Genomic DNA, 17747 nt, shown 5'->3' with positions numbered 1-17747 from the left:
AATTATTTTAGAGAAGTTTTAAGTTCACAGCAAAGCTGAGTGGGAAGTACAGTTCCCATATACTCCCTGCTCCCCTCCACATGCTAGTATGATTTTATTTCGTGATGTGAACTTAAACTGCTGATTTAAAAACTCTTTTTAAATACATGCATTTAAAGCCACAGATCTCCCTATAAATACTTCAGCTGTATCGCATAAATTCTATTATAATTTTCTTTTAGTTCAAACTATTTTTAAGTTTCCACTGCCTTCTTTGACATAGAGGTTTAGAATTATGTTGCTTGGTTACCATGTATTTGCGGATTTTCTCTTTTTGTTATCTCTAGTTGAATTTTAGTGTGGTTAGAGACCATGCTCTAATTTCAAGCCTTTTACAATTTTATACTTGCTTTATGGCCCTGCTTCACAAACTTGATTTTGTTTTGTTATAATGGGATACTGATGGTGCGTTCAGATGATCATTTTTCTGCTTTGGTCACGTGTACACTGCGGTGGTTCAACACTGCTTTTAAAAAACTAAAACAGCATCCCATTCATCCCGAGGGCCTGCCTCTAGGCTTAGACCTCAGTGTCGGGATGCCGTCAAAGCCAGAGTACTGGCTAGCTGCACTACCTGTTTTGTGAAGCCCCCCACCCCCCTCACGTACTGGCAGGATAGCACAGCTTCGGTGGCTAGGTCGCAAGCTATCCGTGTACTTTACAAAGCAACAGATGTACCACTCTCAAGTTTTTTCCCACTGGCCGGCTCTTCAGGGTATGCTACAAAGTTAACAAGTTCTCAAAACCCAGCAGCTCCCAGTGGGAGAGGGAGCCGGGTAGAGTTCCAGAAAGATGAAAGAAGAATGCCTCCTCCGTGAATTAAGAGAACTTGTACCTTGCGAGGCCTAAGGAAGCAACGCCTCGGGTGACAGCTCCCCTTTGTCTAGGCGGCCCCGTAACCCACCGGATTAGAGCTCCTGGCAGAACACTCCCCCTTCCTTCTCCCTTTCCAGTTACTCAAACTTCCAAAAGAAGGGGAATTGGGCGTGGCAAGGAAGCCCGTCAGCGAACCGTCCCCCACGTGACCGAAGAGAGGGCGAGGACGCCCAAAGGAGCCTGCGTCCACTCAGGCCCCTCCCACTTTACGGCATCTCGGTGGCCCCGCCCCCCCGCCCCAGGGTGGAGCACGAGGCCCCGCCTCCAAACTGCCTCTCTTCGAGGGCCAGGCTGGCCAGTGGGGCGGGGCAAGAGGCCGGGAGGAGACTGGAGCTGGGGTAGGAGAGGAGAGGAAGGGAGGGGTCACGTGCGGCCAGCGGCTCGAGGTCACGTGACGGGCGCTTGGGCGGAGGGAATCTGGACTGGGAGTTCTCCTGAGGGTAGCGGAGTGAAGTGGTGGGGACGCGGCGGCGGCGCTGACAATGGTGAGTGCGCGGCGGGCCGCGCGCTCTACTCCGGCTCTGGCCTCAGAGCGCGCGGCGGGACGGCCAACGGCGGGCTCCGCGTCGCGGGTGGGGCGGAGGGCAACGGCAGGAGGCGGGCAGCGAGCAGGGCGGGGAGCCGGGTTAGGCCTGTCTGGTCGCCGCGGGATCGGGGAAGGGCCGGCGGCGGCGCCGCCTCTTCCCGGTCTCGCAGAGGCCCGAGCACCTGCGGGCGGCGGCGCGCTCTCTTGGCTATGTCGGAGGCTCTGCCCGCCTTCCTCGACCGGCTGTGGGGACCCTGGCTGAGTCCTCGGACCCCGCCTGTGCGGGGGCTCAGCGCCGCCTCCCCTTCCAAGGTAGTCAAGTCCCCCCGCTCCTTCCGGACAGCCTCGCTTCCCTTCAGGTGGAGTGACCCGGCAGTCCCCCAGTTCCGGGCTGGGGTGAGGGGGAGGGACTGGGGTCACTCTTCCAGTGGTCACGAGATTGATAAACTCCGGGGTTTTGTTTTGTTTTTATCTCGATGTGGTGACATTCGGCGATATCTTGACCCCAGTTCAGCCTTGATGTTGACACTTGTAGAATGGCAGAGAGAAAGAAAAGGACACTGAAGTGGGGACGTTTTTAATTCAGAAGACTGGTTTTGTGCCTGCTAGTTTAAGCTCTGGCGGTCGTTTCCTTCCCCAAGCCATTTTCTGGAAACTTAACGCTTTGGGATGTTGAAATGGCCTAGGGAGCAGAGGAGGGAGGAAAGTCAAGAGTACTCACTCTCACCAGTTAGTGGGAAGCTCAGGCGTGGGCAGGATGCGTTTAACTGTGTGTGTGTTGGTCATCTCCTCTGGATTGGGTCTCATTTGGCTCACTTCGGGTATTCATTTCATTTAGCAAGCATATGTTGAGCGCCTACTGTGTGCTCGCCTGATATTATCAGCTTTCCCAGAACTCACCGGTTCAGTAAACTGCTTGAGACTTTTGGCTGAAGACGAAGCTAGGTTTATTTTAAAAAAGAAAAAAAAAGTTGTTTTGAATAAATACATTTTAAACTCAAGTTGTGTTGATTTGATTAAAATCAGAAGAGTGAAGACAGGCATATTAATTCTTAAACTTCGGGCCTTTTTTTTTTCACGCAGCAGATAATTATTTAGGCGTACCCAAGGGCCACTAGCAAAAGTGAAACAGCCCTTGCTCTCTTGTAGCTTACAGTCTAGAGGGAGGTAAACATCTGTTTGTGTAATTATTTGTTTAACGTGGAAATAACAGTTGTGATAAATTTAACAAGGAAGTATTTGGAGACCTTGCCTAGTCAGGGAGTTAGGAAGTGTTCTTTCATTGAATATACTTTGCCAAGAAGACTTAAAAGTCTTTTGCTTATTTTAGAAATTATTACTTTTAATAAGCTTTTGAATTAGTTTAAGAGCAATTTATTTTCAACTGACTGGTCAAACATAAACTAAATTGTAAAGCTTTAGAACACTGAACTGGGCATAAATGTAATCTGTGGATGAAAATTTGCTGTTTCATTGCTTGTGTAAATTTTGAGAATCTCCCTTTCCACTCACCTTGAGTTGCACTTCTTTACATCACTTGGAAGGAGTGAAGTTTCTTCAGTGAGCGCTAGAAAGTTTGTTGGCTTTTAACATATCCACATGCAATTTTGCTGGATGGTAATGCTCAGTACGGGTTTATGAATTATATGAAAAATCTTAAATTAACCTAAAGGTGATAGGAGGGTTAGGCCACAAGTAGAAAACTATAAAAACAATGGTATAATCTTTTAATAGTCATATATATTGGAGTCTAGTTATTTAAAGGCTACCTGAATTTTGACTTATATATACTTGTCTAATACTGTCCTGAAAATCTCATATTCTGAATGCTCACTTGAAGATATCTTTGCCAGAACTGAGTAGTCTTTCGCTTTAAAATGTCTCATCTGTAATTGCAGCAAAAGTCTCTGTTAATGTATTCTAACCTTCTTTACAGTTTTCATTCCCTTTCCACTGTTGGAGTCTTCACCATCCTGCCAATTATGTATTTTGTTTCCTCTTTACATATCAGGAGAATTATTATAATTTGTGAGGAATTTTAAAACTTTTAATTTCATGAATTTTCCTTTGAAATGACAAGATGCACATCTTGCAATAAAAACTTTAAAAGCAAGACTTTGCATAGAGAAATATTTCTCTTTCAACTTCTTTTAGAAGGAAAACAAAATACAAACTTTTTTTCTCAGGTTTTTTTTCTCTTTGTTGACTGCTTGTTAAATATAAGACATCAACAGTTTTCTGGAGGCTTTCAGTAAGACTCTTTCATTTTTGATGTGTCCTAGTGTGCAAAACTGGATGTTAACCTGGTGCTGAAGTTTCTGTTAACATTGTTAAGGTACTATAGCTTTTTACTCAGCCTATTATGTATGTGCTGTAACTAGGCTTTCTGCTCTCTCCCCATGTTAGTGTTTTGACTGTGTTGAAAAGTAAGTCTGCTTTTTAAATTTTTAGTTATGAAATACTCTTCTGCATACAGAAAGTAATAGAAGATACCACATAGCTTTCTCAGATTTTTAATGCTTAGGAATTTTTCATTTTTATCTTTGGTGTCAAAATAAGACTGTTTAATTATAATTATGTTATTGGTTAATTGTGAAGTTTCATAAGACTTCAGTCTTTTTTACACCACTTTATTTAGTGGAAATTTTGATTTCATTATTTTTGATTAATTGATCTTTTAATATCAGCTTTCAAATCCCAAGTTCAGCTCTATGTGTTAAGTATCCATATGTGGGAAAAGGTACCATAATAATTCTTTTTATCCATAAAATAATTTTTATAGTTTTCAAATCTCATTTTTCCCAGAAGCAGCTCTGGGATGTGTTAAGGGGAATGAGAAAATTAAATTTTATTTTTCTGCTGCGATTTTATATCTTAAATGAGGCTGTTGTCTTCTACCCTTTCAGAATTGCTCTTCCCATTAACAGCTTCCCCCCACCCTGGCTGACTCTGTAGTTTGTAGTAGAGAATTAGTAAATATCAGCAGCCTGATTTTGAGCTGCTGTACATTCTCATATCTGTAGCTGTTAGGAAAAAATAACACCATTTAAGCAAGTTTTGAGTATGAAAGCTAACTGGAAAGGGGCATTGCATGTGACCTATCATTGATGTTTTTCATTCTAAGTTCAGAATACTTTTCTGATTAAAATTAATTTTTTGGTTAAAATTGACTTTGTTATTTGTAAAGTTGCCAGGAAAGATTAAAACATTGTTGAAAGGAAAAAATGCTGTTTGTGTCTTTGTAGTATGTCAGAAGTATAAATCTGCCAATTCTTTGAGTTGATTTCTTGAAATTATAATCTTTTTGTTTATATAAGATTAATAATACCAAAAAGCAAGCTCAGAATTTAGGAAAGCATTGTCTCCTTTGATCATAGTATCGCCCTGTGACCTGCAGAGTTTTAAGAGGATCATTAGCTTGCTTGCTGTTACTCTGCCACCTGAGTACAGAACTGAGACATGAGGAAAATTCCTTGCTCTAGACGTAGCTACTTCACCAAAGCTAACTTCCTTTGGGGGAGCTCCCATCTTTCCAGATATTCTGGATTTAATTCATTTCTTTTGTGTATCCATTTATTTTTTATTATCAGGAGAGTATGTATTTTATTCAAAATTAACACTCAGTAGGTATTCGAATGCTTTCTACTAAATGCCACACACTAATCCTAGCTACTATGTCTTCAGTGGTGAGCAAAGGATAAAGTGTCTGTCCTCCTGGAGTTCAATCAGGGATTCAGGTATTGAATAAGCACACACTATAACAGATGATGAGGTAATAAAACTACATGGTGTTGTGAGGCCTAAATTTGGAGACTAGTTTCAATTTAGGAACGTATGGGAGGCCTCTTTATGGAAATGAGTCAGACTGAGATTCAGAGGCTGAGTTAGTTAGGTTAAGGATACTTGGTCTAGGACAAGAAGGAACCTGGCAGATTTGATTAACTTGAATAATTTGAGGCTGGTGTGACTGGAGAGATGATAGACCAGACATGTGCAGGCCATGTTAGGGAATAGAGTGTGTGTGTGTGCGCGCGCGTGCGCGCCTGCATTCGCGCATTTACTCACGCTCCCACGTGTGTACGTATTTAACATTTCATTGACGTACAGAAGAGTGCACAAATAAGTGTACAGAATAATAAGTGCACAAAGTGATCAAACCTATGTGTGAAGTGCTCAGATAAAAGCAAACAGCGTAATTAGCACTCCAGAAACTCCCTCTATGCTCTCTTCTAACCACTTCCTGACTTCTGATGCTATAGTGTGCACTACATGTTTTTGACTTTTTAATAAATGTAATTCTATAGTATGTGTGAAAGTTATTATTGTGTATAGTTGTGTCTCATCCCTTTGCCTACTGTATGAATATAGAATAAAATTTATGTATCCATTCTCTTGTTGATGGATATTTGGATTGTTTCCTATTTGGGGCTTTATGAACCAAGATATTATTAGCATTCTTATATTTGTTTCCTGGTTCATGTATGTAAGAGTTTCTCTTTAGGGTATATATCTAAGGGTGTATTTTCTGGGTCGTGGGATATGTATATCTTTAGCTTTACCAGGTAATACCAACAATTTTCTTTCTTTCTTTTTTTTTTTTTAAAGATTTTATTTATTTATTTGACAGACAGAGATCACAAGTAGGCAGAGAGGCAGGCAGAGAGAGAGGGGGAGGCAGGCTCCCTGCTGAGCAGAGAGCCCAATGCGGGGGCTCCATCCCAGGACCCTGAGATCATGACCTGAGGCGAAGGCAGAGGCTTTAACCCACTGAGCCACCCAGGTGCCCCAAATACCAACTATTTTCTAAAGTAGTTCTAATTTATACTCTTACCAGCCCACTGAAGGATTTTAAACAGAAAATGATGAGGTTTATGTTTTTAAGAGATTATTGTGGTTGTGTAGGGCAGACTAAGAAGGGATATAGGATGACAGGATAGAGGACTGTTGGCGTAAATTAAAAAAAAAAAAAAAAGTCTAGGGGCACTCTGCTCAGCAGGGAGCCTGCTTCCCCCGACCCCCTGCCTACTTGTGATCTCTGTCTGTCAAATAAATAAATAAATAAATTTTTTAAAAAAAAGACTAGAATACCAGCTTTCTTTAGTAACAAAAATGATCCACAGCTGTATCTGATATTGGAATTACTAATGGAGTCCATATTATTATCAACTAATGTGTTTTGGTATTCATAAGCAGTTGATTTTTGTCCTTTTTATTTCTGTCATATTCAGGATTTCCGTAACAAGGCTTACACATTTTCTTTGAAAAAATTCACAGAAACGTAGTCTCCTCCATTAGAGCCAGTTATATTTCAAGGGTTTTTACAATGTAACACATCCTGGTCAGACCTATATAGCAGTACATTTTATAGTAAATAGTACATTGTATTAATTCATTTGGATTTGTATGAGTACTGCATAATTTGGATTGTATGAGTGCTGCATATGAAATAACAGCATAGAAGTATAACTAAAGATAACTTTTCAGGTCCAGATGTTAAGAATTAATTTTTTAGATTTCTGGTATAGTAGTAATTGATTATTTATAGTGGTTACCTGTGGAAATGATTGAAATTATAGCATGTTTAAATTTTAGTTTTCTTTTTGTCTTTTAAAAAACCATGGTAAAAAACATGCAATATGAATTTGTTCTCTTAACATGTTTTATTTTATTTTATTTATTTTTTATTTTATTTTTATTTTTATTTTTTTTTTATTTGTCAGAGAGAGAGGAGCGAGAGTGAGCACAAGTAGACAGAGTGGCAGGCAGAGGCAGAGGGAGAAGCAGGCTCCCTGCCGAGCAAGGAGCCCGATGTGGGACTCGATCCCAGGACGCTGGGATCATGACCTGAGCCGAAGGCAGCTGCTTAACCAACTGAGCCACCCAGGCGTCCCTTATTTATTTTTTTTTAAAGATTTTATTTATTTATTTGACAGACAGAGATCACAGGTAGGCAGACAGGCAGGCAGAGAGAGAGAGGGAAGCAGGCTCCCTGCTGAGCAGAGAGCCCGATGTGGGGCTCGATCCCAGGACCCTGGGATCATGACCGGAGCCGAAGGCAGAGGCTTTAACCCACTGAGCCACCCAGGCGCCCCTCTCTTAACATATTTTAATGTAAAGTACAGTATTAGCTGTATATACATTGTTATACCAAATTTGTTTAGTTTTGAGGTCGAATTTGTTGAAAGTTCTTACTTCCATGTTGTACTTACAGATTCGCAGTTTGTTTAACTGTAGGTAAAAGATACTTAGATTTGTATTATAAAATGTAGTGACTGACAAAACATAATTATGAGCATTTTCCTTTTATATTTCCTTTTATTTTCCTTTTTTATTTCAGAGTTTTCTTGGAGGCTTTTTTGGACCCATTTGTGAGATCGATGTTGTCCTTAATGATGGGGAGACCAGGAAAATGGCCGAAATGAAAACTGAAGATGGTAAAGTAGAAAAACACTATCTTTTCTATGACGGAGAATCCGTTTCAGGAAAGGTAAATCTTTTGTTTGTGAGAAGTACCTAGATGTAAGATACTAGAATTAGTCATCAAAGTTGTCTGTACTGTTTCTAAATTTGAATGATTTTGTTAGAGGTGGAAAGTTTTTTTCTTAAAGATTTTGTTTATTTATTTGACAGAGATCACAAGTAGGTGAAGAGGCAGGCAGAGAGAGAGAGGGGGAAACAGGCTCCCCGCTGAGCAAAGAGCCCGATACGGCTTGATCCCAGAACCCTCAGATCATGACCTGAGCTGAAGGCAGAGGCTTAAGCCACTGAGCCACTCAGGTGCCCCAAGGTGGAAAGATTTTTTAGAAGGTCAGCTAAAATTCTTGATTCATTAGCGCATTTACAGGAAAAAGTCTTAAACTGGAGGGGTTACAGGAGCAGAGTCTAAAATTGCAAGCAGAATTTTGTGTTTGTGACTATGCATCTGTTTTGCTTCACTTTTCTAAAGGGGCTGTGATCCACTCAAAGTTCGTTTCTCCTTTTACATTAAGTTGAGTTACAGAGATTGGGGATAACTCTTTAGCAGACCTTTAAATGTTTCTTTCTCATTCTTTACAGCTTATCTCTCTGTACTGCCACCGTTGTGTCTGTTGATCTCTGTAGAGGACTTAATGTACATTTGTAATGTATCTGTGTAGGATCAGGTGCATCTGTGATCTCTTCTGTAAGGTTTCACTTTTCCCCCTTTTCCTTATCAAGTGATGCATAAAAGTAGTCTTATGCCTTAGCGAATATGATTAATACTCGTTAATCATAATTTTTTTTAGTATATGTGCTGCCGAAGCGAGCACAATCATAATTTTTTTTTTTAAGTAGGCTCCAAGCCAAATATAGGGCTTGAACTGAGACCCTAACTGAGATTAAGAGTCCAATGCTCTAAGCATGCTTGGGTGGCTCAGTGGTTTGGGTTTCTGACTCTTGATCCCAGCTCAGGTCTTCAAGTCCAGCATTGGGCCAGGTGTAGAGTCCACTTAAAAAAAAAAAAAAAAATGTCGCGTGCTCTACTGACTGAGCCATCCAGGCACCCCTTTTTGTTTGTTTTTAAGTCTAGCAGGGAACAATCATTGTCTGGTTTAAAGTGATCTTATGTCATCTGGGTTTGTTAGGAGTTCGTGGCTAATGTTTATAGGACAAATAAAGGAGGATGGGAAAATAAGGGGAATGAAAGCTTCCTCAGTGTGATTTATAGAAAGTAGTGTACCTTCAGGTTACATTTTTGGAATTGCTAGACGTCATATGTAGTAGTCCTAATCAATAACTGTAGATTGCATTTAAAAAAATAATCTGTTGCTCAGGAGATACTACATCTGGAGTCTGATTATTTATGGACCTGAAGTGTTTCTCGTTTTTAACCTTTTATTGTAAAATAAAACAGATACTGAAAACCACAAAACAAATAAATAATCATAATGCATGTTTTCTTGTAATTACCATTCAAGTCCAGAAGGAGAACTTTGCCAGCTACCCAAACATAGCCTCTTCCTCTCAAAAGAAACCACTATGCTGATTTTTATAATATAGTTCCTTGTGTTTCTTAATTGTGTAGTTTTGCTCCCTTAAAAAGATTGATAACGCTTTTTAAATCTCTTTTAATCTCACATTCCCTCTTCATGCCTTTCTTTTCTAATACTTTGAAGAACCGGGGACACTTGAACTATAGAGTTCTCTGTGATTGCATACTCATGATACAGTTGTTGCCTGTAAATTGGTAGCTGGATCTAGAAGCTTGATCTAAGTCAAGTTCAATTCTTTTGGCAAGAGTATACATGGTGGTGTTTTTTTTTTTTTTTTAATTGGGAGTACATGATATTTGGTTTTCTTTTTTTTACAAGTGTTGTAACTGCTGTTAATATTGATTGATTCCTGGCATACCTTTAGAATAGGTTATTAAATAGGTGACTTATGAGTGCTCTAATAAGAAAGCTTTAAAGAAAGAGAAGAAAACAAGCATTGGTTACCTTTGACCCAGCATGTTCACTAAGAACAAGTCTAGGCTTTCTGAAATATCTGAGTATAATAAAAAGATCATTGGCTTAGAGTTGGAAGATCTAGTCTTGACTTTACCACTGTCTTGGTAGGTAACTCTGGGCAGTCATTTAACTTTCTGGATCTCACATTAAAATTAAGAAAGTTGGACTGAATAATTGGTTTCTAAACTTGGTTTTGCATTATATAGTGTCTCTGCATAACAATTCCTCATACCTTAGATATAATTTTGAAGTTCTGAGAGTCTGACATCCCAACCAAAGCAAGAATAAAATCCTTTTATGATACTCTTGACATGTGAATTTCTGTCTGCATGCTTTTTTTCCCAGATCTTTTTTTTTTCAAGAATTATTTTTTTAGAGCAGTTTTAGGTTTATAACAAAATTGAGAGGGAAGTACGGGTATTTCCTATATGCCTACTGCCCCTACACATGCATAGCATCTCCCATTATTGATGTCACTCTCCAGAATGGCACAATTTTTACCAAGGATGATCCTACATTGACACATCAAAATCACCCAGTCCATAGTTTACCTGAGGGTTCACTCTTGGTGTTATTCTGTGGGTTTAGACAAATGTATAATGATATATGTCCATCATTATAATATCGTGTAGAGTATTTTCATTGCCCTAAAAGTCCTCTTTGTTCTGCCTATTCATCTCTCCTGTCTTGCCTGCCAAACCACTGACCTTTATATTGTTTCCGTAGTTTTGCTTTTTGCAGAATGTCATGTAGTTGGATACAGTATCTAGCCTCTTCATACTGTCTTCTTTCACTTAGTAATACACGTTTAAGGTTCCTCTGTGTCCTTACAGCTTTATAGCTCATTTATCTTTAGTGTTGAATAATAGTCTGTTATCAGGATGTACCACAGGTTTATCCATCCATTCACCTACTGAACGATATCTTGCTTGCTTCCAAGCTTTGGCAGTTATGAATGAAGCTCATATAAACATCTGTATGCAGGTTTTTGTATAGGCGTAAGTTTTCAACCCCTTTGGATGAATACCCAGGAGTGTGCTTGCTGGATTGTATGGTAAGCTTATCTTTAGTGCTATAAGACACTGCCAAACTGTCTTTCAGTGTAATGCTACTATTTTTCATTCCTTGAATGAGAGTTCCTGTTGCTCCACATCCCTGCCAGCATTTGGTGTTGTCAGTGTTCTGGATTTGGTCCCATTTTAATAGGTGTGTAGTTGGTAATATGATGTTGAACATCTTTTCTATGTCTCTTGGCCAAATGTCTGTCTTCTTTAGTGAGGTGCCTGTTCAGATCATCTGCCTACTTTTTATTTTTTTTTTAAAGTTTTGTTTTTTCATTTATTTGACACAGAGAGAGAGAGAGAGCACAAGTAGGCAGAGAGGCAGGCAGAGAGAGAAAGGAGGAAGCAGGCTTCCTGCTGAGCAGAGAGCCCGATGTGGGGCTCGATCCCAGGACCCTGAGATCATGACCTGAGCCGAAGGCAGAGGCCTAACCCACTGAGCCACCCAGGCGCCCCTCATCTGCCTACTTTTTAATTGGATTGTTTGTTTTCTTGTTGAAGTTTTAAGAGTTCTGTGTATGTTTTGGATAACAGTCCTTTCCCAGATCTGTCTTCTGCAAATATTTTTTCTCGGTCTATGGCTTTTCTTCTCATGGTCTCACACTCTAGGTTGTTACATGGTATTAATTTTGATTTCCCTGACATCCGTTGAAGTTGACCAACCTTTCATAGACTTACTGGCCATTTGTTATCTTTTATGAAGTGCCTATTCTAGTTTTTAGGGGGTGAGGAGAGCTTGATTTTCTAGTCAGTTGACTTTTTTTCTTATCGATGAGTAATATTATTTTGTGTGTGTTCTTGGTACGAGGCTTTTATGCTTCTCAGTGTAGGGTCTTTTGTATATGTGTTGTAAATATTTTCTCTCAGTTTCTGGTGTGATTTTTCATTATCTTACTGGTGTCTTTTGATGAATAGTTCTTAACTTTAATAGGTGATAAATGTTATGTTTCCTTTTTTGTTGGTGTGTTTTGTATCCTATTTAAGAAGTCTTTGCCTACCTTATGGGCATGAAGATATTCTCCTACAATTTTTTTTTAAATTTTACACTTCACATTTAGGTCTTCAGTTAGCTTGGAGTTGCTTTTGTCTTTGCAACCTAGGAATTAAGGCTTGTTCCCCCTCCCCCTTTTTTTTAAACTCTCCTGTATGGGTATCTCATGAATCCAGAACATTTATCCTTTCCTTCATTGCACTGCAATATCACCTTTGTCATAGCAGAGGTTGTGTGATTCTTTTTCAACCTCTTTGTTCTGTTCCATTGGTCTATTTGCAGCATTTACTTTCTTTTCTTTAAAAAAAAAAATAGCCTGTTGAATATAATAACATACCAAGAAATTCACCCTATTAGAATGTACAAGTCAGTGTTTTTACTATATTTGCAGAATTGTGCAGCCATCACCACTAATTCCATAACATTTTCATCACCCCAAAAGAAATACCGTATCATTAGCATTCACTTCCTTAGTGCTGTAGATTGAGTATTTGTGCCCTCATAAAATTTATGTGTTGAAACCTTGGGACATGATCGATCATGAGGACAGAGCCCTCATGAATAGGATTAGTGCTCTTATATCCCTTATACTTTCAGCCATGTAAGAACACAGTGAAAAGACAGCCATCCTTGAACCAGAAAAAGAGCTCTCTCCAAATCTGCTAGCACATTGATCTTCAGCTTCCCAGCCTCCTGAACGGTGAACAGTAAATTTCTGTTGTTTATAAGCCACCCTTGTCTACAGTATTTTCTGACAGCAACCTGAATGAACTGAGACACCTAGCAACCACTAATCTACAAATCTGATTTCTTTCTCTATGGATTGGCCTATTCTGGACATTTTATATAAATGGAATCATACAATATATAGCCTTTTCTGTCTGACTCCTTTCACTTAGTGTGATGCTTTAAAGGTTCATTCTTTTTTAAAAAATTGGTAAACATATACATATTATAAGATTTGCCATTTTAACCATTTTAAAGTATACAATTCAGTGGCATTAATTACATTGACAAGGTTGTACAACCATCACCACTATTTCCAAAGTTTGTTCATCACCCCACATTGAAACTTGGTACCTGTTAAACAACAACTACCCATTTCCTTTTTCTCCCAGTCCCTGGGTACCTCTGGTCTACTTTGTTTTTCTGTAAATTTGACTGTTCTAGTTATTTCTTAAAGGTGGTCATATAAGGGCGCCTGGATGGCTCAGTGGGTTGGGCCCCTGCCTTCAGCTCAGGTCATGATCTCAGGGTCCTGGGATCGAGCCCCGCATCAGGCTCTCTGCGCTGTGGGGAGCCTACTTCCCCCTCTCTCTCTGCCTGCCTTTCTGCCTACTTGTGATCTCTCTCTGTCGAATGAATAAATAAAATTCTTAAGAAAAAAAAGTGGTCATATAAGATTTATCCTTTTGTGTCTGACTTATTTCCTTTAGCATAATGTTTTCAAGCTTCATTCATGTAGTATGTATCAGACCCCTTTTTTTTTAATGATTAACTAGTATTCCAATATATATCCATGTGGAATATGAATATACCACATCTCCTTTATGAGCTCATCAGTTGCAGACAGTTGGGTTTCTACTTTTTGACTATTGACTATTTGTGGACAAGTTTTTGTGTGAATATATGTTTTCATTTCCCTTGGATATATATGTAGGAGTGGAATTGCTCGGTCATGTGTTAACTTTGTGTTTAACTTTTAGAGGAGTCGCCAATCTTTTCCAAAGCAGCTGCATTATTTTACATTCTTTCCAATGATGTATATGGGTTCCAGTTTCTTTAGTTTCTTGGCAGCACTTAATATTGTCTACGTTTTTTATTATGGCCATTTTAGCGGGTATAAAGTGGTGTCTCATTGTGGTTTTGGTTTGCATTTCCCTAATTAATACTGAGCATCTTTTCATGTGCTTATTGCTGGTGAAATCTTTGGAGAAAAGTCTTTTTGTATTCTTTGACCTTTTTTATTTGGTTGCCTTTTTATTGTGAGTTGCAGGAATTCTTTATATATGCTGGATACAAGTCCATTATCAGTTATATTTCACAAATATTTTCTCCTGTTTTCTGAATTGTCTTCACTTTTCTTTCTGTTCTTTCTTTCTTCCTTTCTATCTTTCTTCTTCTTCTTCTTCTTCTTTTTTTTTTTTTTTGGTCTTCACTTCCTTGATGGTGTCTTGAAGCACTAAAGTTTTAAATTTTTATGAAGTTCCAATTTATCCATTTTTTTGTTTGGTTGCTCATGCATTGGTGTTATTTAAGAAACCATTGTCCATCCAAAGCAGTGAAGATTTATACCTCTGTTTTCTTCTGAGAGTTTTGTAATTGTCTTACATAGGTTTTTGATCCATTTCAAGTTAATACTTGTTTATGGCATGAGGTAGAGATCCAACTTCATTCTTTTGTACATTGATATTCAGTTGTTCCAGCACTATTGTTAAAAAGAATATTCATTCCCCACTAAATTGTTTGGGGACTCTTTGGGGACTCTTATAGCGTATACTTTTTAAAGCTATAATTAATTGCTGTCTGTTAAAAGTTTTTTGGAGATTTTTTTGAAGCATTTTTCTTTTCAAAGATTTTATTCATTTGAGAGAGAGAGAGGGAGTGAGCATGAGCAGGAAGAGGGGCAAAGGGAGAGAGAGAAGCAGACTCCCCTTTGAGCAGGGAGCCCAATGGAGGGCTCGATCCCAGGACCCTGGGATCATGAACTGAGCCACAGGCAGACATTTAACCAACTGACCCACCCAGGTGCCCTGTTTTTGAAGCATTTCTTAAGACAAGTGGGACTATGTATATTATTACAAGATAAATAGAGAAATTCTTGAAAGGTACTTACTCAGATTTTTTTTTAATCCTTAGGTAGAATATTTACTGCTTGGTTCATGTTCAAGTGACAGTTCTTCCTTAAGGCTAGAACAGTTGGAGTGTATCCTAAATTTTTTATGCTTTAAGAATGTATTTGAGCGGGACGCCTGGGTGGCTCAGTTGGTTGGGCAGCTGCCTTCGGCTCAGGTCATGATCCCAGCGTCCTGGGATCGAGTCCCATATCGGGCTCCTTGCTCCTCAGGGAGCCTGCTTCTCCCTCTGCCTCTGTCTGCCAGTGCTTACTCTCTCTCGCTCGCTCTCTCTCTGACAAATAAATAAATAAAATCTTAAAAGAAAAAAAAAAAAGAATGTATTTGAGCTAGGTATCCTCTTTTCAAAATACAGCTTGTATCACTTTTTACCTTCTGAATAATTTTGAGAGAGTCTTACTAGATTGCCTGATTAACTATCAAGGCACAATAATTGTGAAAAATTTGATAGTAATGTAGGTGTATTTCTGGTGGGTTCATAAGTTATAATTCCTTAAGATTCTTTTAGATCGGTGAGTGATAAGTAAATTGTCTTAAAGTGGTGTTGCCAGTGCCATGTCACCTATAATGAACTCTGTATTCCTTATTACAAAAGTGAACAATGACATATGTTTATTCTGAGATTGTAGGGCTTTATAGTTTAATTCTTTAAACAAAGAATATTATCTCGGTATCTTTCATCAATATGAATATGGGCCACATTCTTCTGGCAGCAGTGGGAAATTAATTTTGGATAACCACAGTATTCAGCAACAGTAAAGTGCAGATATCTCAATAATTTACTGTAAATGATGCTATAAATGGTGTGTAGTACATTGATAGGTGTTTGTCTTAAATACAATGTAGATGAATTTTACTCCTTACACAGCTCCTGAAGACAGCGTTATTGGAGACATCTACAGAATATTAGCTGCTGAAGGTGCTGAAGAATGAGCTTTGAGATTGGCTTGTTAGAACAGTGAATATGTTTTGTATAGTTTCCCTATGTTTTGTTTTCATGGCCTCTTTTAAACAGATATACATTGTCTTACCTTTCTCAAATTACTAATAGCAAAGGGAAAAAATAGTAACTTTAAATTGGTAGATCACTTTCACTAAGTGATCAAAGTTAAAATAACCACTTGGCATCATGTACTTCCTAATAAGATACACTGAAAAGGACACAACTTCATTTCTGTGGTATTCTTACCAAAAATGTGTAAACTGAGTCTGACTGTGGTAAAACCTCAAACCCAAATTAAGGGCTGTTCTACAAAATAAGTGACCTGTATTCTTAAAAAAAACCCATCAAGGTCAAGAAAGGCAATGATTGGGGCGCCTGGGTGGCTTAGTTGGTTAGGCATCTGATTCTTGATTGTGGCCTAGGTCATGCTCTCTGGGTCCTGAGATTCAGGATTCAGTCCCATGTCTGACATTCAGTCCCATGTCAGTGCTGAGCGTAGAGCCTGCTTAAGATTCTCTCCCTCTGCCTCTCCCCACCTACATGTGCACGTGCTCTCAAAAAAGAAAGAAAGTCAGTCAATGACTGAGAAATGTTTGAGATTAAAGGAGACTAAAGAGACATAACTATATGTAATGTGATTCTGGATTGGAGCCTGGACAGGAGAAAAAAGGGTGTAAAGTACATTATTGGGACAATTGTTGGAATTTGAATATAAACTATGGAGTTATAAGTTTCCTGATTTTGAAAATTGCACCATGATTAAGAGATTATTTTCTTAGGTACACATGAAGTGTTTATGGGTAGAGGAGCATGATATCTTCAAATTATTCTCAACTGATTAAAAAAAAGTTGTATATGTATGCATGCATGTCTATATATAGAGAGAGAATGATAATTTATAAATTATATAATTTATATATAATATATTATATATAAACATAATAAAATTATATTTTGTCATATGTGACAAAATACAAACATGGTGAATCTGTGTATAGGTCATGTGGGATTTCCTTGTAGTATTCTTGGCACTATTTTATGTTTGAAATTATAATAGAAGTTACAGAAGTGTAACAGTATTAATATTCTTTAACTCAGTTCACAATCTTAGTTTCATTTATATTTCTATGCTCCATTGCAGAACAGCTTTTAAATAAAAATGCTTGATTAAGCCTACCAACTCTGGGATCCTTCGGATTCCAGAATATCTTGCATTAGGCTTAAAAGCAACTGTGTTTTGACATCAGTGGGAGACTAAGGACAATTTCAGAGTTTAGGCAATTTGGTAGAAAAATGGAATGACTTTGAATTTCCGCCTTAGTAGTATGGTGTCAGAGTGTTTTTTGAAGAACTGGAAATTTAAAAATATCAGACACAGCCATGTTTCAGTGAAAGCATTCCCCAAATCTGTTGCCAGATAGACATTTTTAAAAGTATCGTGTATTTATGTGCTTTATTAGTGTAAATTAGGAAATAGTTCTAATTACTGCCTGGCTTGTGAAATAGTTGCAAGTTAGGCTTGTATTATTTGTGGTTCAAACTGAAAATTCAACTTGTTAGTGTGTGAAGCCTCTGACTATACTTTCTTCTTTAAAATAAGTATTTTTCTGAGTTTGAAAGTATTAGTTGCCTGTTGTAAAAAAAAAACCTTGAATACTACAAAGAAAACAAAATTACTCATACATTCCAGAAGTAACTGCTTTAATAGTGTTTCTTTTGTGTAATCAAAAAATATATAATTGGCATTATTCTTGTATACAATTTGACCATGCTTCCTTCATGTAACATATCATGCACATTTTCCCACATCATTAAAAATTCTTTGATCTTATTGTTTTTAAACTTTAATAATTTTCCATCATATGATGTACCACAATTTATTTAACTATTTACTTCTTTCTCTGAGATATTAATTTGGAAGGCAAGTAACTAACTCATTCTGGTTACAGATATGGAAGATTTAGAAAATTGAATATTTTACACTTGAT

The 17747-nt window shown here is 38.3% G+C and overlaps 1 protein-coding gene across 2 annotated transcripts in view; it reads left to right on the top strand.

Annotated features, from left to right (window-relative positions):
- Nucleotides 1-1220: 1220 nt before the first annotated feature.
- Nucleotides 1221-17747, top strand: part of VPS26A (VPS26 retromer complex component A) — a gene marked incomplete at its 5' end in the record, with an annotated part of 32564 nt that continues 16037 nt past the window's right edge. The window contains 2 exons of one of the 2 annotated variants that reach the window (XM_080823417.1): nucleotides 1221-1400; nucleotides 7779-7928. In XM_080823417.1, coding sequence (XP_080679543.1) covers nucleotides 1398-1400; nucleotides 7779-7928 — 153 coding nt within the window. Of the gene's footprint in view, nucleotides 1401-1651; nucleotides 1757-7778; nucleotides 7929-17747 lie in introns of those variants that run through there. The other variant, XM_080823418.1, reaches the window with a different exon arrangement.

This window comes from Martes martes (assembly GCF_963455335.1).
Source record: "Martes martes genome assembly, chromosome: 14".
NCBI classification, from domain to species: Eukaryota; Metazoa; Chordata; class Mammalia; order Carnivora; family Mustelidae; genus Martes; species Martes martes.
The sequence above is the reverse complement of the archived record's forward strand: the minus strand, read 5'-3'. Positions and strand labels throughout refer to the sequence as shown.